Source organism: Phaseolus vulgaris, chromosome 7 (genome assembly GCF_051622355.1).
Source record: "Phaseolus vulgaris cultivar YP4 chromosome 7, ASM5162235v1, whole genome shotgun sequence".
Taxonomy (NCBI): Eukaryota; Viridiplantae; Streptophyta; class Magnoliopsida; order Fabales; family Fabaceae; genus Phaseolus; species Phaseolus vulgaris.
Window position 1 is genome coordinate 56,394,901 of NC_143504.1, and position 20,710 is coordinate 56,415,610.

At 31.2% G+C, this 20,710-nt stretch overlaps 2 protein-coding genes across 14 annotated transcripts; both read left to right on the top strand.

The window, feature by feature from the left end:
• The first annotated feature begins 201 nt into the window (after positions 1 to 201).
• On the top strand, positions 202 to 13,318 carry LUH (LEUNIG-like protein). 12 transcript variants are annotated; one of them, XM_068637863.1, is made up of 18 exons: positions 202 to 620; positions 746 to 803; positions 939 to 1,036; positions 1,244 to 1,353; positions 1,479 to 1,759; positions 1,846 to 1,921; positions 2,016 to 2,130; positions 3,004 to 3,053; positions 3,145 to 3,414; positions 5,484 to 5,558; positions 5,683 to 5,910; positions 6,130 to 6,277; positions 6,359 to 6,468; positions 8,241 to 8,390; positions 10,095 to 10,250; positions 10,341 to 10,457; positions 10,567 to 10,764; positions 12,826 to 13,318. In XM_068637863.1, exons 2-18 carry the CDS (start codon positions 772 to 774, stop codon positions 12,967 to 12,969), a joined length of 2,358 nt encoding a protein of 785 aa, XP_068493964.1. In that variant the 5' UTR covers positions 202 to 620; positions 746 to 771; the 3' UTR covers positions 12,970 to 13,318. The 12 variants fall into 12 exon arrangements, with proteins under 12 accessions (XP_068493964.1, XP_068493968.1, XP_068493966.1 ...); XM_068637867.1 differs by having other exon boundaries at positions 6,136 to 6,277; XM_068637865.1 differs by having other exon boundaries at positions 2,019 to 2,130.
• Positions 13,319 to 15,496: 2,178 nt separating this feature from the next.
• Positions 15,497 to 20,418, top strand: LOC137829456 (F-box protein At2g32560). Of its 2 annotated transcripts, none has more exons than XM_090305191.1 (7): positions 15,497 to 16,020; positions 16,140 to 16,201; positions 17,843 to 18,015; positions 18,552 to 18,620; positions 18,901 to 19,082; positions 19,787 to 19,855; positions 20,280 to 20,418. In XM_090305191.1, exons 1-6 carry the CDS (start codon positions 15,577 to 15,579, stop codon positions 19,829 to 19,831), a joined length of 975 nt encoding a protein of 324 aa, XP_090161317.1. In that variant the 5' UTR covers positions 15,497 to 15,576; the 3' UTR covers positions 19,832 to 19,855; positions 20,280 to 20,418. The 2 variants fall into 2 exon arrangements, with proteins under 2 accessions (XP_090161317.1, XP_090161316.1); XM_090305190.1 differs by having other exon boundaries at positions 20,259 to 20,386.
• The last annotated feature ends 292 nt before the right edge of the window (positions 20,419 to 20,710 follow it).

Genomic DNA, 20,710 nt, shown 5'->3' on the forward strand with positions numbered 1-20,710 from the left:
AAGAAAAATATATGGAAGTGCCGGAAGAAACAGTCCTTAGACATACTGTCTCACGGGATCATGCGTCATACATGCTGGATGGGAACCGACACCTTCTAATATTGGCCGTACACGTGTCCATCGAGACTATCAACGGTTGAGATGCAGAATCGAAAAGTTTGTCGATCTACAATTTCTAAGCTGTATATTAATCAATACTCCAGTACGGAAGCTTACTACGCCCGAACCTCTCCTCAGCTTCGGTTTTAACGAGCCTCAGCTTCGGAACCTCGTTCATTCAAACTCTTTCATCTTTCACCATAACTCACAGTTGAAAAGCTTGTTGAAACCAGTTCATAGTTCAAACTCGACTAGTCCTCACTGTCACTGCGTTACGAACCCTAATTCCCTTTCTCTTCTCTTCTCTTCACTTTCGATCTTTCTCTCCGCGATTCAGTGACAGCAATTGCGGAATTCACGTGATTTCTATGAGTCGCTCCGTTTCCTTCAATCGGTCACGACTGTTCACAGTTCGCGCTTTCCGTAATTGAGCGCAGTTTTTCGTCGGTGGTGATCGTTGGTGCATGCAGTCTCGGATTGGTAATGTACGAGTTTGATCCATCTATTTGTTGCTTTTTGAGGTCGGTTTCTCGCGATTCACGAGCATTCTGTTATTATTAGATTTTTGTGATTCTATTAATTTTGTTTTTGCGTGCTTTGAGACTTTGTTGAAATTGTTTTGTTTGATATCTTGTCGAATTTGCAGTTAATTTTGCTTCTGAACGGGAAATCATGGCACAGAGTAATTGGGAAGCAGATAAGATGTGAGTAGAGTAGTTTATGTTTGAGAGAGGCAATGGAGTTCATTGATCCGTGTAACTAATTGCATTTAATGGCTATTGTTGTTTACTTTGAGTTCTTACTGTTTATATCATGGTTCTTTCCGTTTATGCTGCTAGGCTTGATGTTTATATTTATGATTATTTGGTGAAGAAGAAGTTGCATAACACTGCTAAAGCATTCATGACAGAAGGGAAGGTTTCTCCTGATCCTGTTGGTAAGAGCTAATTGATGTGGTAGTTTAATTCTTTTAGTACTTTTATTCTTTGTTTAGTTATTTTTATTATATGATGATTAGTTGCCCCGACCACTACTTGTGACGTTTTTGGATACCCTGATTCCTACAGTTGCGTACATCTCCTGGGTGGATGTTTTTAGGGTAGTTGTACAGCAATTGATTATAGCTAACATTTTGCAATTGCAGCAATTGATGCTCCTGGAGGTTTTCTTTTTGAGTGGTGGTCTGTTTTCTGGGATATTTTTATAGCGCGGACAAATGAGAAACATTCAGAGACCGCCGCAGCATATTTGGAGGTACCTCCTTTTCTTCCTCTAGTTTTGAAGATAAAATCATTCATGAGCTTCACCCAATTGGTGGTTTATTGATAATATTCACAACAGTTAAGAGTAATTGCCTGTCCTTTATTGATGACTTGCAGGCACAACAGAATAAAGTGAAAGAACAACAGCAACTGCAAATGCAGCAGTTGCAATTAATTCGTCAAGCTCAACTTCAAAGAAGGGATTCTAATCATCCTCCCCTTGGAGGCCCTGTAAATACTATTACTACAGAAGGAGTGCTTGGGCAATCTACTGCAAGCGCTTTGGCTGCAAAAATGTATGAGGAGCGGATGAAGCACTCTAACCCCATGGATACAGAGACATCCCAACCACTTTTAGATGCTAGAATGGCCCTTTTGAAATCTACAAATCATCCTGGGTAATATTATTGGTAACTTTTATTTAACTTGAAAGGTAATTGTCTTGCACATGTTTACTGATCTTTTGTGCCTTTTCACCTAACAGTCAGATGGTTCAAGGAAATTCAGGAAGTGTGACTGCAGCTTTGCAGCAAATCCAGGCTCGAACTCAGCAAACCCCTGTATGTGCTTCTACTGCTCAGTCTTCATCTGAATTCTTTTCCTTCTTTCCTTCATTTCTTAGATCACAATGCTGATTTCCATTTTTTTCCTCAGCAGGATATCAAAGGTGAAGTCAACATGGGTGCCATGCAGAGATCCTTGCCTATGGACCCTTCATCAATTTACGGGCAGGGAGGAATGCAGTCAAAGCCTGGCATTGCAAATGCAGGTGTAAAATCTGTATAAGAGAAAATCAATTTAAAGATGGAACGAAATTAAACAAATTTTAATTTCCGCCATTTATATAATGTAAAACAGGCAACAAAACTTGGTTACCACCATTATTGCTAAAGTCTCTAATTAACTTGAAGACTCTTACAAGTTCCTGAGTCTAGGTAGAGAAAATGAGATAATTCATTGTGGACCTCTGTTTGTATAAACTCAGGTGAACTTGTTAAACACATGTAAAATTACCTAAACTCTAGGGTCAAGAAGGGAGTTATCGAGTTTCAAATGAAATGCATTTTTTTGTCCGTAAATGACCCTACATTTGCTCATGTGTGGTTTTTGTACTCATGTAACATTTTACTAAGGCTCAAATGATTTGAAGAAATTCATGTTTTTTCAAAATCTTTTCACTTTTTAGGGACTTGTGTTTTTATGAATTTATGTATGAGTTGGTCAATTTTGTAGTTTGAATTATTTAGTACTAATGTACTATCACACCTTATTATTCTGATTTGCTACTTCGCTCTACTATGGAAGTTTAAATGTTAAATTATGTTATGCCTATATGTTATTAATAATTTTTTTAATATTATTTTTTATGAGGTTAACTTGTAATATTGTGAGTTTGTGATCGAGTCTATGGAAGCTTTACAAACTTACCCAAACTTTTATGCTTTTCAGAACCTTGTATGATACTCTAGTAAGTTTATAATGGTTTTCACTATTTGGGGTTTCTGTGATGGTTCATTTTTCATAAAGGTCTTGAAGATCATTTTCTTATATAATGTTTTAAGAGGTTCACATAATTACTATGCATTTTCTTTGGCTAATCATATTGCTTGGTTTCAATGTTCTCTTTCTTCTCCCATTCCAGGATTAAATGCTGGAGTAGGTAGTCTCACATTGAAAGGATGGCCATTAACTGTAAGTTCTGCCATGAGCCTTGAATTCACTTTTTGTTTAGATATCTAGCACCATTTCTGATCCAATTTAAATAAATTGTAATATGATCTAGGGCATTGATCAAATTCGTCCTGGTTTTGGAGCACCAGTTCAGAAGCCTCTCCTTCAGAGTGCAAATCAGTTTCAGCTTTTACCTCAACAGCAACAACAGCTCCTTGCTCAGGTACAGGCACAAGGAAATATTGGCAATTCACCAGTTTATGGAGATATTGATCCACAACGATTAAGGGGATTAACTAGGGGAAGTTTGAATCCTAAAGATGGTCAATCAATTGCAAATGATGGATCTATAGGCTCTCCAATGCAATCTACTTCATCAAAGGTAACATTTTTACATTCATGATCTCATGTTTCATGAGTGTGATAAACCTAGAACAATTTCATCATTTCAATCAAAGTTTTCTTTTTGGTAATGTTGTCTAGAGCATTTATGTATTTATGGATGATCTCTAGGTTGTCTTCATATTACAACTATCTGCGCAATTGATTAGATTATGGTACCTTTTAATGAGAATGTCTTTTCTACTAAAGAATTATACTTGTCATTCTTGATGTTATAAGATGTCAGAACATGTTAGGAGACTTCATAGAAATTAGGAATAAGTTAATTATCCTTTTATTTATCCTAGAAAAAGTAGAAATAAGTTACCTATCTTTTTGTTTATCTTTTTCAAGAAAAATAGTAAAAGTTAGCTATCCTTTTATCTCTGTCTATTCATCTTTTTTTATAATCTTTCCTTATCTTTAGGGAAAGAGGTTAACTAGAGGATGTTATGAGACAGGCTCATGCTATTTATAAATAGGAGAAAACTTGGGCTGAAGGGGGAATTCAGATTAGTAATTCTTGTGGGGATAAAGCAGTGGCCCTGTTGTAAGAGGGGGAAACCTTTGCAGGATTATCTCCTATTTTAGTTAATAAAATTATTGTTTCCTTTTGAATTTTTGGATTCCTAGCAAAGCACAAACATTAAAGTACATGTTTGGTGGAGAATGTCATATGAGACCATAAATTTTTTAAATAGTTAGAAAAATATTAACAAGAGTTATAACTGTGTAAAGGAAAATGGGAACAAAAATAAATTTATTTAATGGTAAAAGGATAGAAAAATGGAAAACACCCAACTTAATAATTTTTCATTAAAAAAAACAAGTGCAAGAATAGTCATTAATAAAGGTAGACATTGTACCAACTGGGCTCCAAACATCATATAATGAACTAAAATTATAGGAGGTGCTATTTAACTACCAAAACAACTTTTAAAAAAATCTACCAACATATTTTCCTAATTGACATGACTCACAAGACAAACTAGATAATTTGGAAAAACCCATCACCATTTGCTATAAGTTTCGAAAGCTAAGGTGACCCAATTGAGCATGAAACAAAAAGACTGGAGTTCGCTAAACTAGTAAAAGCAGGGGTTTGAAGGCGATGTAGCCCATGGGACTATTATATGATGGCAACCATCTAATTTGAACTCTAGTCAATCAACTAAATAGAGTCTTTAGTGAATGAAATGACACAATCAAGAGAAAGGAGTCAAATGACAATGGATAATAAGTTAAAGGGACACCAAGGGACATTATCAATACAGAGGGAAAGAGTCTAGGGTAGTCCAGACGAATTTTGACAATCAGAAGGTTACGAGTTAGGCACATGTCTAGGGCAGTTGCAAAGATGACTATGCGTGATGACATATCGGCCAGAATTTGGTGCACGGTCATCGGGGTTGGGTTGCACTTTTCGAGGCACACCATACATAAGCATAGATGGGCAAAACTCCAACGATAAACAACGAAAGGTCGTGACAGATGGTGGTGGAATGCGATGAATGGAGGCGGACAGTGACAGACGATGGCGAACGGTGACGAATGTGGAAACGGATCGAATGTCAATTTCTTTCCGAACAAATACTCTTTGGTACCAACTTGAGAAAAAATAAGAAGAGTTGGAGAATGAATTTGGCAGAGTGAATTTTCCTCTCTTAGGATTTCATATTTATAATAACTTTGGATACATTAGATATAATGTATGAGAGAAAAGAGAAGAGAATATGAAAAGATATATCTAGGAACTAGTATAACACAAAACACATAGTTGCTTTCCGACAAATTCTTTTTAAGGCTATTTATTCTAACAGTAGTCATAGCATGACACATATTTGATTGAAACAATTAGTTGCACTTACTCTACTAGAGTGACAAATTGTAGAATAAGTCATAGTTTTTGTCTTCTTAATATACTCTAGCCATGAGAAATGTTATAAATATTTTAGCTTGTTACCCTTCCTTAATAGAAAATTTTGTTCATAGAAGAATCCATTTTCACTTGATAACATACATTTCATTTATTCTCTTTGTTAATATGATTATTTTGTCCTTTTTATGCAGATCAACATGCCACAGATCCAACAATCCACCTCCCAGCAACAACAGGATCCTTTGCATCCACAACAATTGATGCAGGTTTTATTTCTATGCTTAAGATGACATCAATATTAAATACTTTTACTTTGTTAATATAAGCTAGCAGTTTCTATTTAAATGCTTTTCTCTTGCATGCGATAATCATTTGCCAACCATTTTTTAGAATAACCGGAAAAGGAAGGGGCCTACATCTTCAGGACCTGCAAACAGTACTGGAACAGGAAATACACTTGGCCCTTCTAATTCTCAGCCATCAACTCCATCGACTCATACACCTGGTGACGGAGTTGCAATGGCAGGTAGCTTGCAAAATGTTGCAGGTGTATCCAAAGGATTGATGATGTATGGTACTGATGGAGCGGGTGGTCTTGCATCTTCCACAAATCAACTGGTAAATCAAATTGATAATGGAGAGTGCTCCTTTGTAACCATTTTGTACAATTGCTGAAATAAGGAAGTTTTGATTTTCTTTTCATTGTTCTTTTCTGAATATAATGTTGTTTCCTAACAGCATCACTACGATATTTTGTTTAACTAACGTAAATCATCTGCTGAATCTTTTAAGTTACAGATGATTGTTCTTGAATCTTAATAATTTATATTCTTCTAGTTGCAGGATGACATGGAACATTTTGGAGATGTTGGCTCCTTAGAGGATAATGTGGAATCATTTCTCTCACAGGATGATGGTGATGGAAGGGACTTGTTTGGGACGTTGAAACGGAACCCTTCGGAGCATGCTACAGATGCTTCAAAAGGTAATCTCATGTCCTTATGAATCTATAAATTTTTACCATTCACGTTGACCAGGTTGCTGGCTATATTGCTTCCCATTTCAGGCTTTTCCTTCAGTGAAGTTAGTTCTATACGCAAAAGCAACAGCAAAGTTGTTTGCTGTCATTTCTCTTCAGATGGGAAATTATTGGCTAGTGCTGGCCATGACAAAAAGGTAGACCATATTTCATTCTTTAACTTAACAGGTTTAAAGAAATAGCAGAGCTTCAAAATACTTACAAGACACTGGCATAATCAATTATATTTCGGCTTGTGAAATGTAATTTTTTTTTTCTGTTTAAAACTTAACAAGATTAATTACCTATTTTAAATTATTTGATGCATTTCAATATTCTTGAATCAACTGTCCGTATTGACGTGATAACTGCCTGCACCTATTAGGCATTCATACATTTCAATTTTATTATTTTTCAACTTCAGGTTTTGCCTTCATACAATGCTTCTTTGTTTGTTTAATGGAGATATACGGTTGGTTTGGTGGTAAAGGTCAAAGGGAGGGAAGGATAGGTTGTGGGTTCAAATCCCCCCGGTAACAAAAACATATTAACCATGGGTTGAATGGAGTCTTCCATCTCTAACCCATGACTCAATCCAATGCAAAAGTTGTTATTCACCAACATCCAATTTTTGTGACTAAAAGGAATTTGGGTATTATGGGGTGCTCAACTCCGGCATCAAGTAGGATAAGATGTTTGGTGAGTATTTAAGTGTTTTGGTTCTTCCCCCTAATATCTAGCTTGGTGGGTTCCCCAAAGGCTTATGTGCTTATCAATGGCAAAGAAGGAGAATCCATTTGACCATATTACTTCTTGATTTCACGCAACATATTTGAAATGAACACAAACATATAATTCTAACAATTTAATAGACTAATAATTTTATCGGTTACAAAGTCTTGTATTATATTTTCTAAACATAGATGGTTATGTAACAATAAAATACACCAATCAATTTATCTGTTGTGGTTCTATAACTTTGCTACTGTTTTATTATAGACTGTTCTTGCTCCTTTATAAGACAAAATAATATACTGAAAGTGATTTTTTCTTACAAAATGTAATAATACAAAACAAATAAATTACACGACCTTCCCTTCTAACTCTTGCACCCCATCTGTTTTCAAAACATGCAAATGTCTCTGCAGTGAATGGAAGAACATAAGTTAAATTTTTGTGAAAATAGTTAAGAACTATTAATATTTGTTTAATCTATTTTATTCGTTAAGAATTCCATGCTTGTTAAAATAGATACAATTGATTTACAACAACAAAAAATACTTATGCTGCCAGGTTAGGTTGGCATGATACAAATTGATAGATACTATTATGATTGAACAAAATATAAAGCTGACTTGTGTAATGTTAGATACGGTAACTTTTATTTAACAAAATGTATTGCTAAGGAAAGAGACCTGGACCAAGGATATATCCTCAAGATGAAGAAAAAGGTAGTCTCAGGATGTATTGAGCTCCCACCGAATGCACTATATTATAGCAAAGGTTCAATGAATCAAGATATTTTGGCCTTCCTAGTGTTGCCAAAACTTTTAAAATGAATCTGTAGGAACTCCTAAAAATAGAGGGGAAAACACCTAGTACTCTTAAAAATCTGGAAAAGGTTACTCCAAAGGTGACTGACTATATTGAAGGGAGCAAATAAGTGTTGCATTTTTTCATAATTTAATTGCACGGAAATCATGTTTTTGTTCTCTCTGTTTGGTTTTCCTGTGTTGCCATCCTTTTGTTTGTTTATTTGAAGATGGTATAAAATAAAAATGGGCGGGAAAAGTTCGTGTGTCAGTTTTTAATACTCTTTTATTATTTAAGTAACAAATCCATTACTTTTTCACTCTCATTTTTACCACCATAGTAGAATGACGCTTATTGTGCTAAAGATATAGATGCTCATCCTGTTTCTTGTTATTAGGTTGTTCTGTGGAACATGGAGACACTGCAAACGGAGAGTACTCCGGAGGAACACAATCTTATTATTACTGATGTTCGCTTCAGACCAAATTCAACTCAGCTGGCAACATCTTCATTTGATACAACTGTTCGGTTGTGGGATGCTGCAGATGTAAATTCCTTCTTTCTTGTTATTCTCTTTAGAATGCAGACCTTTGCTTTTCTTTCCTTGGTATGAAAATAAGATTTGCTTTCTGTTAAATATAAATCCCTGTCAATGGAGACTAGACTGTAGTTTGGTTATTGTCAGAAAACATATTATGTCTACGTACATAAAAATATAGTAATTGAATTCATTTACTCCGTGAATAAGTGTAAGTCATGAATGTTTACCTTAATAATTTTTTTTTCGAATGTGTATCTTTTGATTATATCTTCATGATCACATGTACCAAATTTTAGATCAATTAAACATTCATAGGCATTTAACCTTGAAACTGACATTTGCTTATATACTTTAAAACGTAAAGTATACATTAAAATGAAGTTAATTGATAAAATGTCAACAAGTTTTTACATTTTTTGAAGTTTTGTACACTTGATCTACTTAAAACTCTTAATCTAACACTAACAACTGAGTTTATCAGATTCAATTTACGGAAAATGTTCTTCAGTAGTGTTTAATAGTACTCTTGGAGTAAGTAGATTCCTTCCCTTGTGATAATTATAGATTTATATTCTATTCACTGTGTAATTTTGTTGGTTGAGTCTATGGTGTACTTTATATTTTTAACCTATGTTCTTAAATCTCTTCCTCACTCAATAGTCACAGACACCTTATATCATTTTTTGTCTTGGAAAGGGTTGTTTATCTTCAGGTTTCAGAATCAACAACTAACTTGAGATGAGTACAAAAGAATAGAAAATGAATTAGAGAGCTTGATTCCCTCTCTTGGGTTCTCTTATTTATAATGATATTGGAAGTTCAGATACAAGGAATGAGAGGAAAGAAAAAAGAAGAAAGGTCACACCTAGAAACTAGGTACAGCACAAAGCACATAACAGCTTTTCAGTAAAGTCTCTTATTTAAGATGACCTGTTCTAACAAACTAAAAGAGATTGTATGAAAGCCTTGGTTTTAATTATATGTCTATGTTGGCATGGCTCCAAGCCAACAACAGATTCACGCAAACGTTCTTGTCTCCAATATTATGGACCCTGATCCTATATATCAGTAGTTAAAATATTAGCATATTTTGTACATTTATAAATAGGTAGTTGATTGTAAGTATGGTGGTGACCACTAAAATTGGTTACTAATTAGGTCATTGACTTATTCTAATTGTACTATAAATAACTAAGACATACATGTGTGCAAGTCAAGATGTGCAGCTTTCAGTAAAACCTCTCTTTCTTGACCAATGATTTCTGAACTTTAGAAATGTGATATAATCAAGAACCCCTGGTATTTTTGAAAGTTATATTTTGGAAATTAGAACTCTTCTTTGGCAATTAGATTGATGGTTTGTTCATATGGCTGCTGGCTTTTCAAAAGATTGTAGTTTGAACTCCTAGTTAAAAAAAAAAAGAGTTAACCATTGTGTAGAATCTAGTTTAATTATTGTTATTGTTGTATGTTTAGTGTCCTTCTTTAGAAGTTTTATTTTTTACCCTGTGGATAAAACTTGTTTTGAAGATGTGTTGCTCTATATGAAATATGTTGTTTCTATTTTTTAAGTTTTATCTTTGGTGATTTTAACCCAAACATGAAAATTGGGTGCTAAATCTTATATAGCCCTTGCACCGAAACATCAGTATCTTTTTTAAGTATTGGTTTAGTTGCTACTGGACTTACCATTGACTATTACTTTTGCAGCCAACCTTTTGTTTACAGGCATATAGTGGTCATACTTCGCATGTGGTGTCCCTTGATTTTCACCCAAAAAAAAATGATCTTTTCTGTTCCTGTGATGATAACAACGAGATTCGTTTCTGGAATATTAGCCAATATTCTTGCACCCGACTTTTTAAGGTCACCTACAAAATTTACTTTTAGTTATTATCAAAATATTATGAATTAGGCCTTTTCTCAATTCTAAACGATATTAAATTAATCAAGCAGGGAGGATCTACCCAGGTGAGGTTTCAGCCAAGGGTTGGTCAATTTCTGGCTGCAGCAAGTGGTAGTGTTGTGTCTCTCTTTGATGTTGAGACTGATAGGCAGATGCACACATTTCAGGTGTTAACACGGACGCAAAACTTCAGAAATCTAAGAAAATAATAAAATTATTCTGCCCTATTTTCTTGTGATAATATATTTTAACAATTATAATTTAATGCATTTCTAGGGACACTCTGCAGAGGTACATTGCGTCTGTTGGGATACAAATGGAGATTACTTGGCATCTGTTAGTCAAGAATCTGTCAAAGTGTGGTCACTTGCATCTGGGGAGTGCATTCATGAACTTAATTCCAGTGGAAACATGTATCATTCTTGTGTTTTTCACCCAAGCTACTCAACTCTGTTGGTTATTGGAGGATACCAGGTATGTATGTGTGTATGAAGCTTTGTTGTTTGCTATTTTCACTTTTATTGTTTATTTGTTTTATATATTTGAAAAAGTGATTACTTATTAAAACTGTCAGATTAAGAAAAAAAAAATAGAAGTTGAAGATAAAAAAGTAACTCTTATGGTTACTCTTAGAGTAATCCTTCCTTATGTTTGGGTGTGCATTTCTTGGTTTTGTTCATAACATACTTTGTGCGCTATGAGTATAAGTTTAATTTCTGGGTTATAACTTTGATAATTTTGTGAGAAATGAGGAATATGTGATAGAGACTATACCATCCCACCACAGAAAAAAATTGTTAGAGATAAAAGAAATATCGGCTAAACTATTCTAAGGCTGATAAAAAAAAGTCAATTATCTTATACCGGTCCATAAGAACATCAGTCCCAACCCCTTTAAATCCATTTAATTGGGCTGATTTTTTGAATTTTAGTTTAATATAGACTCCATTATTTTTATTTAAACACTTTCAAGTAGAAAAATATTCACATTATTTGCATTGTTGGCAGCTGAGTTGTTGCCCATATGTTTTTCATCCTTCACCATTAGTTATACTTTTTTGCCATTGTGTATGTGTTTATGTGATATTTTTCTTATGTCACAGTGATTTGTACTGCATATAAATTAATTTTACAGTTGTTTTTGTTTTTACAATTTTTTTATTAAATATTAAGTGTGATTTATATAATTTAATAATTTTACTTAAATTTCCACAGAATAATAGAAATATATTAAATAATTATATAAAAATATTTAATGATAGAATCCTTCTTATTCAATAATTAAGGAAAAAACTTAGTATTCAATATATACACACGTATATATGTATGGACTTCTTGGTTTTGTTTACGATAAAATTTGGGTGCTTCTTCAATCTTCGATGAGTTTATGTTTGTTTTTGTTTTTGGTTATCAAGATGTGGAAATTAAATTAAAGTTCGTGAAAAAAAGGAATATGTGATAGAGATTGAACCACGCCACCCACCAATAATATGTTGGATAGCACCTAAATCATGATACCATTCTTTCAGTCAGTCATTCGACAACGAAATTCTTCAATCACTTTGTGTGAATTTGAGTGTTTCATCAATCTGGTGTTTAACCAGGTCTCAAACTCAAAGTCTTCTTCTGTACTTGCTAAGAGATATATCATCCAGATTTGGTTCCACTCTGGAGAGGAAATAACTTCATTATCAGGAGAGTCATATATTGCCTTAGTTTTGGTCTGTAATACTGTTGTGGTGGCCATCAAGATATTAGTTAAATCAGCATAACCAGGGTCTCCTTCTGAGTTTTCAAATGATGAGTCTTTTTGTGTGGTTCCACTGTAGGAAGAGTTATCATCTTGCAAATCTTTATCAGTATTAGGATAACGTTTTAAGGAAAATTTGGAATATGTTCCTGGGAATCTTGAAGAACATTCTTATTAGAGAATGGTTGATTTCTAGGAGAGGATATCAGAGATTCGTAGGGAGATATCGTTAGTTTTGGTCTTTATGAGGAAGGTCTTGAACTAGACTTAGGTTTTGTCTTGGTTTGACAAGTAGAGGCTCCGGGACGAGGTTTAAGGTGATGGGATCAACTGAGAAGGTGGTTTTGGAAAGGAGGTTGAGAGATAGGAAGAAAGGAAGATATGAAAGTGTATGGTTCTAATGGAGGAAGAGATTGTTTGTAATGGAACATATAAAGCCCCATCATTGCTAGTTGGTATGTAGATGATTGATGAAGTGTAGCAGAGAAGGCTTCAGCTACCTGATTTGGTCCAGTTGTCTGGATTTGGACCTTTAACCTTTGAGAGATAGTGGGATCCCTGAGGTAGTTGGGGAGAATGGTGAGAATCACACTTCCGACCTGCAACATCGTTAAGACAGTCTCTATAACATCATTTTATGAGGATATAGAAACATTTAAATATATTAAAAACAAAATAAGCTAATATTTTAATAATTAAAAACAATAAATAATATTTCTTAATTATTTTTTGAATTGTTTATGTTATGAACATGATTTTTTATAGTTTTTATTTATACTTTGCAGTCATTGGAGCTATGGAACATGGTTGAGAATAGATGTATGACAATTTCAGCTCATGAGTGTGTGATATCTGCATTAGCACAATCACCCGTAACAGGGATGGTTGCTTCTGCCAGTCATGACAAATCTGTAAAGATTTGGAAATAAAATTCATTATTCTATGGTTCAAACAAACAGGACTGAGGAAATTACAATGGTACCCCGGCCACTCCCAACTTCTTTTTTATTGTATCTATTGTGATAAGGGGCTTATCAGTACGTTTTCTCTGTTTATGGGTAGTTTGTCTAATCTTTTTATTTTTTATTCCTAAAAATATTTCAATTATAAATCTTGGTTAATAGCCAGTTATTGTGCAAGGCGGGTTTTGTCATTATTATTATTATTATTAGCAAATTACATCAATTAATGAGTAATGAATATATAATTGATGTTATTAATTTGTTGGAGAAGTTCTATGTATAATATTATCTGGCCTTTGCTTCATGCATCCTAAAATTGATCTATTGTGCATTTATTTTGCCTATTTAAGTTGCATCACTTATGCTTTGTCAGCTGAAACCACGGAAGAAATTATGAGCCTTATTCTTGGGACATCCAGGTAAACTAACCTATTATTTCTTTCTTTCTCTGTCTGTCATCCTATTCATCTAATTCCTTTTGAAGAAACACGACACAGTAGTGAGTTTAATTGAATCATATACAATAATTGTGGACGGATCCATGGATCCCTAAATCATAACCTCTCACTTCAAAACCATTCTTCAACTCATAATCATTATAAAGTGTACAATCTCGAATAGCCCGGACCTAGTAATACATAACGAATTGTAGAATCTGGTATTCATTTTTTAATAACATATTCAATTGTACGATTTGATATGTATATCTTGGATATAGTAATTGATTATAACGGTGTTATCTCTCGATGAATTTGTGGTCATCGGAAACTTATTCTTTTAGCCTTGATTGAAAGGTTTGTTCTGATATATTTGATATAGTCTCACATTGTTGTCATTCCTAAGGCAATTTGTATATATCACCCCCTTTAATTCTCTTGCACATTTTTTAAAAATGAAATCATGACAGAGATCAAGTTGTAAAGCGGACAATATCTTAGATACGATTATTGACTTGAGCGATGTAATCTCAACCTACTCAATTGAAACACCAATTAGAATGAAATATTAGTATATATGATTCTCATCATACTCAATTGAAACACCAATTAGAATGAAATATTAGTATATATGATTCTCAACATACTCAATTGAAACACCAATTAGAATGAAATATTAGTATATATGATTCTCAACATACTCAATTGAAACACCAATTAGAATGAAATATTAGTATATATGATTCTCAACATACTCAATTGAAACACCAATTAGAATGAAATATTAGTATATATGATTCTCGACGATTATGTTGTTAAATCCAAAATTTTGTTCTCTAATTGATTTTACACCAATTGAAACACCAATTAGAATGAAATATTAGTATATATGATTTTGTTCTCTAATTGTTCTATATTTCTTATTCTTCAATCATGACTAACTTTTTTACAATTTTAAGTTTTAAGAAAACAGCCTCAGGTAAAAAAAAGTGTATTTAGTTCTTCCTTTTCGTTAATATTTGAAGTTTTACCTCAAACTAATCTAATTTAATTGGAGAATAATAAAGTTTAGTCAATATTGATCAGAATGATTTCAGCTTAGATTCGACACATTAACCACTTATATTAAATTCCTTGATTACTTTAAAATCCTTGATTAAATGTGTTTGGTCTCAACTTGAAAAACTAAATTAACAGAATTTTCATTTTATTAAAACATAAAAAGTTATATTCAAGAATTATATTTCTAAACATATTATCCTAGTTTTTAAAAGTTGACCTGGTCTAACTCATACACATGTTGAATAAACTTAGCTAAAACCCTCTTAAATGTTGAAATTGACTTACACGCCATCATTCTCCAACCTACTCGGGATATATTTGTTTAATGTGGAAAAAAAATCCCAGAAACTTTAAATTGTTTGATATATACATAACATTGCATTTTTTTTATTCTTAATTGTCTTCTACCAATCTTTTTTAATATATCAACCTTTCATTTTCACATTACCATTCTATTAAACATTTATTTTCCTCAATAAATATAAGCGGCAGTCATTTCAAAGTTTAACCAACCAAACCGGCCGGCACGCCATAGAATTATTTAGAGTAAATTACTTTCACACTCATAAACTTTCTTTAATTATTTTTTTTAAATTCTAAATATTCTATTTTGTTTTTAAAAAAATTACATTATCACTCCTTTGAATATTATATATATATATATATATATTTAAAAACATTATACTTGTATTTATGATAAGGAAGACAAATTATAGTAAGAAAAAAAATTATAAGTATAAAATTTGAGAAGATTCCAATGCTCAATTATTTATTTCTACAACAATGAAAGATTATATTTTTATGTGTAAAAATAGCTAAAGCAGATTTCGTAACTCTCAATGAAGTCTTTTTCAGATAACATAAACAAAAGACATACCCAAATGTTAGACCTTGAACTTATCGTGTATTTTGGATTGTCTCACTCACTATATAATCATATCTTTGGCAATAAACTCAGTTTTTTGCTTTATATAATAATCAAAGTAGGTCCTCTTTGCTACCTTCAATAGGGTGGATTGTTTCATCTTCTCTTTATGTCATAGAAAACATTATTAGTCTAATTATAATCTCAAACATGGAGAAGAATAGTAAACTAGATCCTCCTATCTCCCTGCTGGATTTGCCTGAATCCACCTTGGATTTCATTCTCCAGTACCTTTCTCCAAAAGACCTTTGCACAATGTCAATGGTGTGTGTTTCCTTGAAGGGTAAATGTCAAAGTGATAACTTATGGGAAAATCACATAAAAGAGAAATGGGGTAGAGTGATTGGTGATGTGGTTTACAAGGAGTGGGAGTGGCACATAGGAATTGCCAAAGATGAAGTTTTGTTGAAGAATCAACACAACAATATAACTGGCTCAATGGGTTCTTTTACTGGTGTTTGGCCTAACCTATATCTTGGTTCATACTTAGAAGATTGCAAGGTTCTCAATGGTCAACAATCAAACAACTTCATGCTGTCTTTGTATTTCTCTCTAGAGAGTGGTAGGTTCTGGTTTCCTGCTCAGGTATACAAGGTAAAACCTAACTATATTATATATTTCAGGTGTAAAATTTTTAATCATTTTTTATATTATATTATATTATATTATATATATATATATGTATATATTAATCAATATTATGTCTTTTCCAGGGACTGGTGATTCACAATGCCTTGGTTAACTATGACTCACAATCTAATACCTTTGAAGCAAGGTATATGCAAAATGGCCTCTTTGAAATATACATGCATGTACTGAAAAATTTCCTTTCAAGTTAATTGAGTTCCTAACTTTTGAGACAAAAATGACTTTTGGATCTTTTAAACTGAAAATATATATATATATATATATATATATATATATTACTTTAGTTTCTCAAATTTTTAAAAAATACGTTTTAATTTATGGAGTCAATGACATTAGCAAAAAAAAAAACAGTGATTCGTGACATTAGAAAATGAGGCTGTATCAAATACTAGTAACATTATATCATCAATTTTCACCACTCCACGCCATTGATTTAAAAAAATTATTAAAACATATTTTGTTTCAATTTAAGAGAGAAAGATATTCTACTATAAATTTCAGAAATTAAAAACTTGATTAACTCAATTTAATGCATATGCACTATCAAATATAAATTATGTTTACACATACATCCAATAAAATTTAATCATTTTATTATATCATGTTTCTTTATTAGTATAATGCAGCAACATGAAAAAAATCCTTGATATGCAGGTCACGTATTAAAAAAATTACACTCACCATTTATTAAGCTCTTTTCTGTCTCAATATAATCATAATTCTTAAAATTTATGAAATATCTTTGAAATAATATGTAGCTGAATAACTGAATATATAGGCTTTTTATTAGGCAAAGTGTGAGATGTGGGACTAATATTGCTCATAAGTCACCTTATAACAGCTTGCATTTTTTTAAGATAGAAAAGACTTCTTCTTTCATATAAATTCAAATTATGGATAAACTAATTTGTACAACACGTTTATATGGTTTCTTTAAATTTTTTGTTTGGACTAATAAATAAATGGGTTAAATATTTTTTTTTCATGTATAATAGAAAGTTGGTTTTTATTTTTTTGTCTAAATTTTTATATCAGGTGTTTGTAATATGAAAATATTATAATAGGTCTTTTTATTTATGTGAAATGATTAATCGTTTCAATAATTTTGATACTACTATTATCTAAATTGTCTAAAGTTTGGATTAGGTATGAAAAAACAATTTCATTTCATGTTATAGTATAATATGGAAAAACATATTTAATTCTAAATAAATGAACTTTAACTTTAGATAAGTTTATTTAACTTTTTTTATATATATATTTTTTTAAAAGTGTTTATGAGAAAATCAAAATGAATGGTTTAGCTTAGACCTAAGTCCAATAATATTTGTCTTATGAAAAGTAAGAACACAAACAAAAAATGAGAATTAATGAAAATGAGCACAACCGAAGCAAGTTTTTTCAACCTGTTCTGATACTATAAAGAAAATAATATTCCCTTCTAAGATTATATAATAAATAATTTGTATTTATACTGAGTCAGTAATGAGAAACTCAAATGAATAAAAGATCAAATATTATAGTGCTTGAGCTTGTTGGAAAAACGAAATTTTCATGTATGATCAATAATATTCATATCTCTTCAAGTGTATTTTTATAAACAACTTAAAGACAAGACAAGGAACGGAAATTAACCATTAAAAAAAGAAGTAATTACAATAATCTTGTTCAAAAAAAGTGAAATAATAATCTAGATTTGGATGGTTCATGGTTTAGTTTGTTTAGCAAAAGAGTTTTGTTTTGTGAAAGATTATTAATGTTATGTTAGGTATCAAAGTGGAGGTTGGAGATGTCTAGGGAGGAACATTGGGTGGGATATGGTGAGAGCTCCCTCAGTTGACACTCCTCCATATCTTGTGCATCTCTCTCATTGTTCAGACAATTTGAAACCAGAAGATCATATTGAGATTCAATGGAGATCAAATACACAATGTCCTTATGGTATCATTCTAAATTCTAACATTATTTTATAACAATTTCAAAAATATGAAGGTTGTTTTTCCCTTCAATATATAATTTAAGACATGCATCAACATAAAATTTAAAACTCAACATTGTCTTTGGTTTCATGTTTGCTTATGGATGTAAAAATCCAGAAATGGTTGTTATATACTCCAAATTTATATATCCAGAGGTCATTTTTATGTTTCATTTAAGCTTCTAAATGGTCATATCCAAAAGTGAGTTATGAGTTTCGAATTTCCATGTTCAGAATGGTGTGCTGTAAATGTTGAGGATCGAGATCCGAAACTCATTTATATTTATTTACAAATCTTGACATGCAGAAGGTCATTTATATTTTTGAATGGCTAAATCCCGAAGTAACATATTATATTAGTTTAAGACTTACATATCGGAACTTTGTGATTTGATTTACGGATATGAATATTTGAATCATTAGGACAAAACAAACATTTCACATCAGATTATATTGTTTAGATTATATTGTTCACCGGTTGTTGTGAGATGTATTGCAGATTGGTGGTACGCTGTTATTGGTCACTTAGACTCGTGTAATCACAATTCTTGTCAGTGTCATTACAATGGTAACAAAATTTCTCATTCCATCTTCTCTCTACAAAAACATCTTATAATTTTTTAAGTTTTTAATAATTTTAAATTAAATATCGATTATTCATTTTAAAATAACAATTAAGAAAGTAAATGATTTTAATTTTTTTTATAAAGACTAATTAAATTAAAGTTATTTTAGATTTAATTAAATTTTATATATATCTTATACATTTGAGCATTTTTAATTTAAAAAGAATTGTTCTATTAAAATGTGTTGATATCTTACTTGCATTTAATGTTGTTGTGTGGTAGATACATTGATAGTGGAGTTCAGGCAATACCCTGAAGTATCAAACATGAGAAGAATAAAGTTGTGTAGAAAGACAAATAAAGAAGAAGGTGATCCAATAGGTGGCTACTATGGAGGAATTATAAAGCTTGAAAATGAACATCAGATTCAAACATGGAAGAACCTCTTTCCACTTCAACATCAGGTACATCTTTAGATGATTGTTGTTATTAATAAAAAAATTATAAAATATTTTTAAATTAATATCTAAATTAGTTACTAAGATTTTAACTACTAATATTTTAGATTCTAAATTTGTCTCATTTAATTATTTAGAGACTAATGACAATCTAAAATATTAGTAGATAAAATTTGGTAGTTAATAGTTAGATACCAATTTAAAAACTACTTTATAAATTTTTATTAATAATAGAAACTACTTTAAATATCAATAATTTTTTTAGTTTTTAAAATGATATCTAATTTAGTCAAGCTAACTATTTTGGTATCTAAAATTATTGCAATTTGATTATTTTTTTTAGTAGTGTTGAATAATATTTTTTTAAAACACTTTTAGAAAAATAGAATAAAACAAAACAGTGAAATAATATTTTTAAAAACTAAAATTACTTTATTCATTAATTAAAAGTGTAATTTTAGAGAAATTAATCAAATAAATTTTATTTGATGGAAAAAATAATTTAATTTTATTTTATTTTATTTTCGAAAAGATGTTCAGGAGAAGTTAGTCCAAATAGGTTTAAAGTAGAAAGGAATTTGTTTATATTCTCAGGAAAAATAATAATCTGAGGGTAATTAGTGTGCATACTTACAATTTTAATTTCAGAAGTTATTGAAAAGAACTAAATAAAAATAAAAAGGTTTGAACTGGTTTTCTTTTTTGAACAGATGGCACCTGTCTTATATATGCCTCCAGTGGCAGCACAAGTCTAAATTCGGTATTTGCCCTAAACCAAGGTAATTTATTTTTAAATTTATTAAAATGATAACTTTTTTTAAAAATTATAGAAAAAGATAAATCGTATTTGAGAAATATTAGTGAAAAATTAAAATCTTATAATTGAAATACAACATCTAATTTAAAGTAAAATTTGTGTTTTAAAATCTAAGACTTCTTATTTTGGAATCGTATTTTTGAAACAGACTTACTATTTTTATAATTATTTAAAAATTTGTTCATTTTATTAAATTTAAAAAAACTTATCAGTTTAATTAAAAAACTGTCCAAATTTTCTAGATTTTGAAGTGAATATCAGGTATAACTATATATATATATATATATATATATAATTTTCAATTGGGCAACCAATAAAATGTAAATTAAATTTTGCTGTCTTTTATTTGGTTTATGATTCTGCAGAGATTCTCTTAAATTATGCAGAGAGCTTGTACCAATTGCAAAACACATGCTGCTGAACCTCATTGTTGCTCAACAAACACTACGCTGTAATATATATATATATATATAATTCAATTTAGGTTGGAACATTAATTATATGTTGGAATTATATAGCATGAATAGATTTAAAACACATAACAGCAACAGGTGCTGGTTACTGTACACTGTTTCAATTCATTTCATCATTTTCAACCTTTGTGTGGATCATATAAAACTATAACACATCATTTACACCCCTTTTTACTCCAATAAAACATGGTTAAACTGAATTAAATTAGCACCATATACATCTACTGAATTATGCAGTAAAAGTGTTTAATTTCGTGACATTGGTTATATACATAGCCTTAAATTTATCTGAAAATAAAAATTGAAATGCTTGCTGATTGCTCTTGAGGGTTTAAATAGTTTAT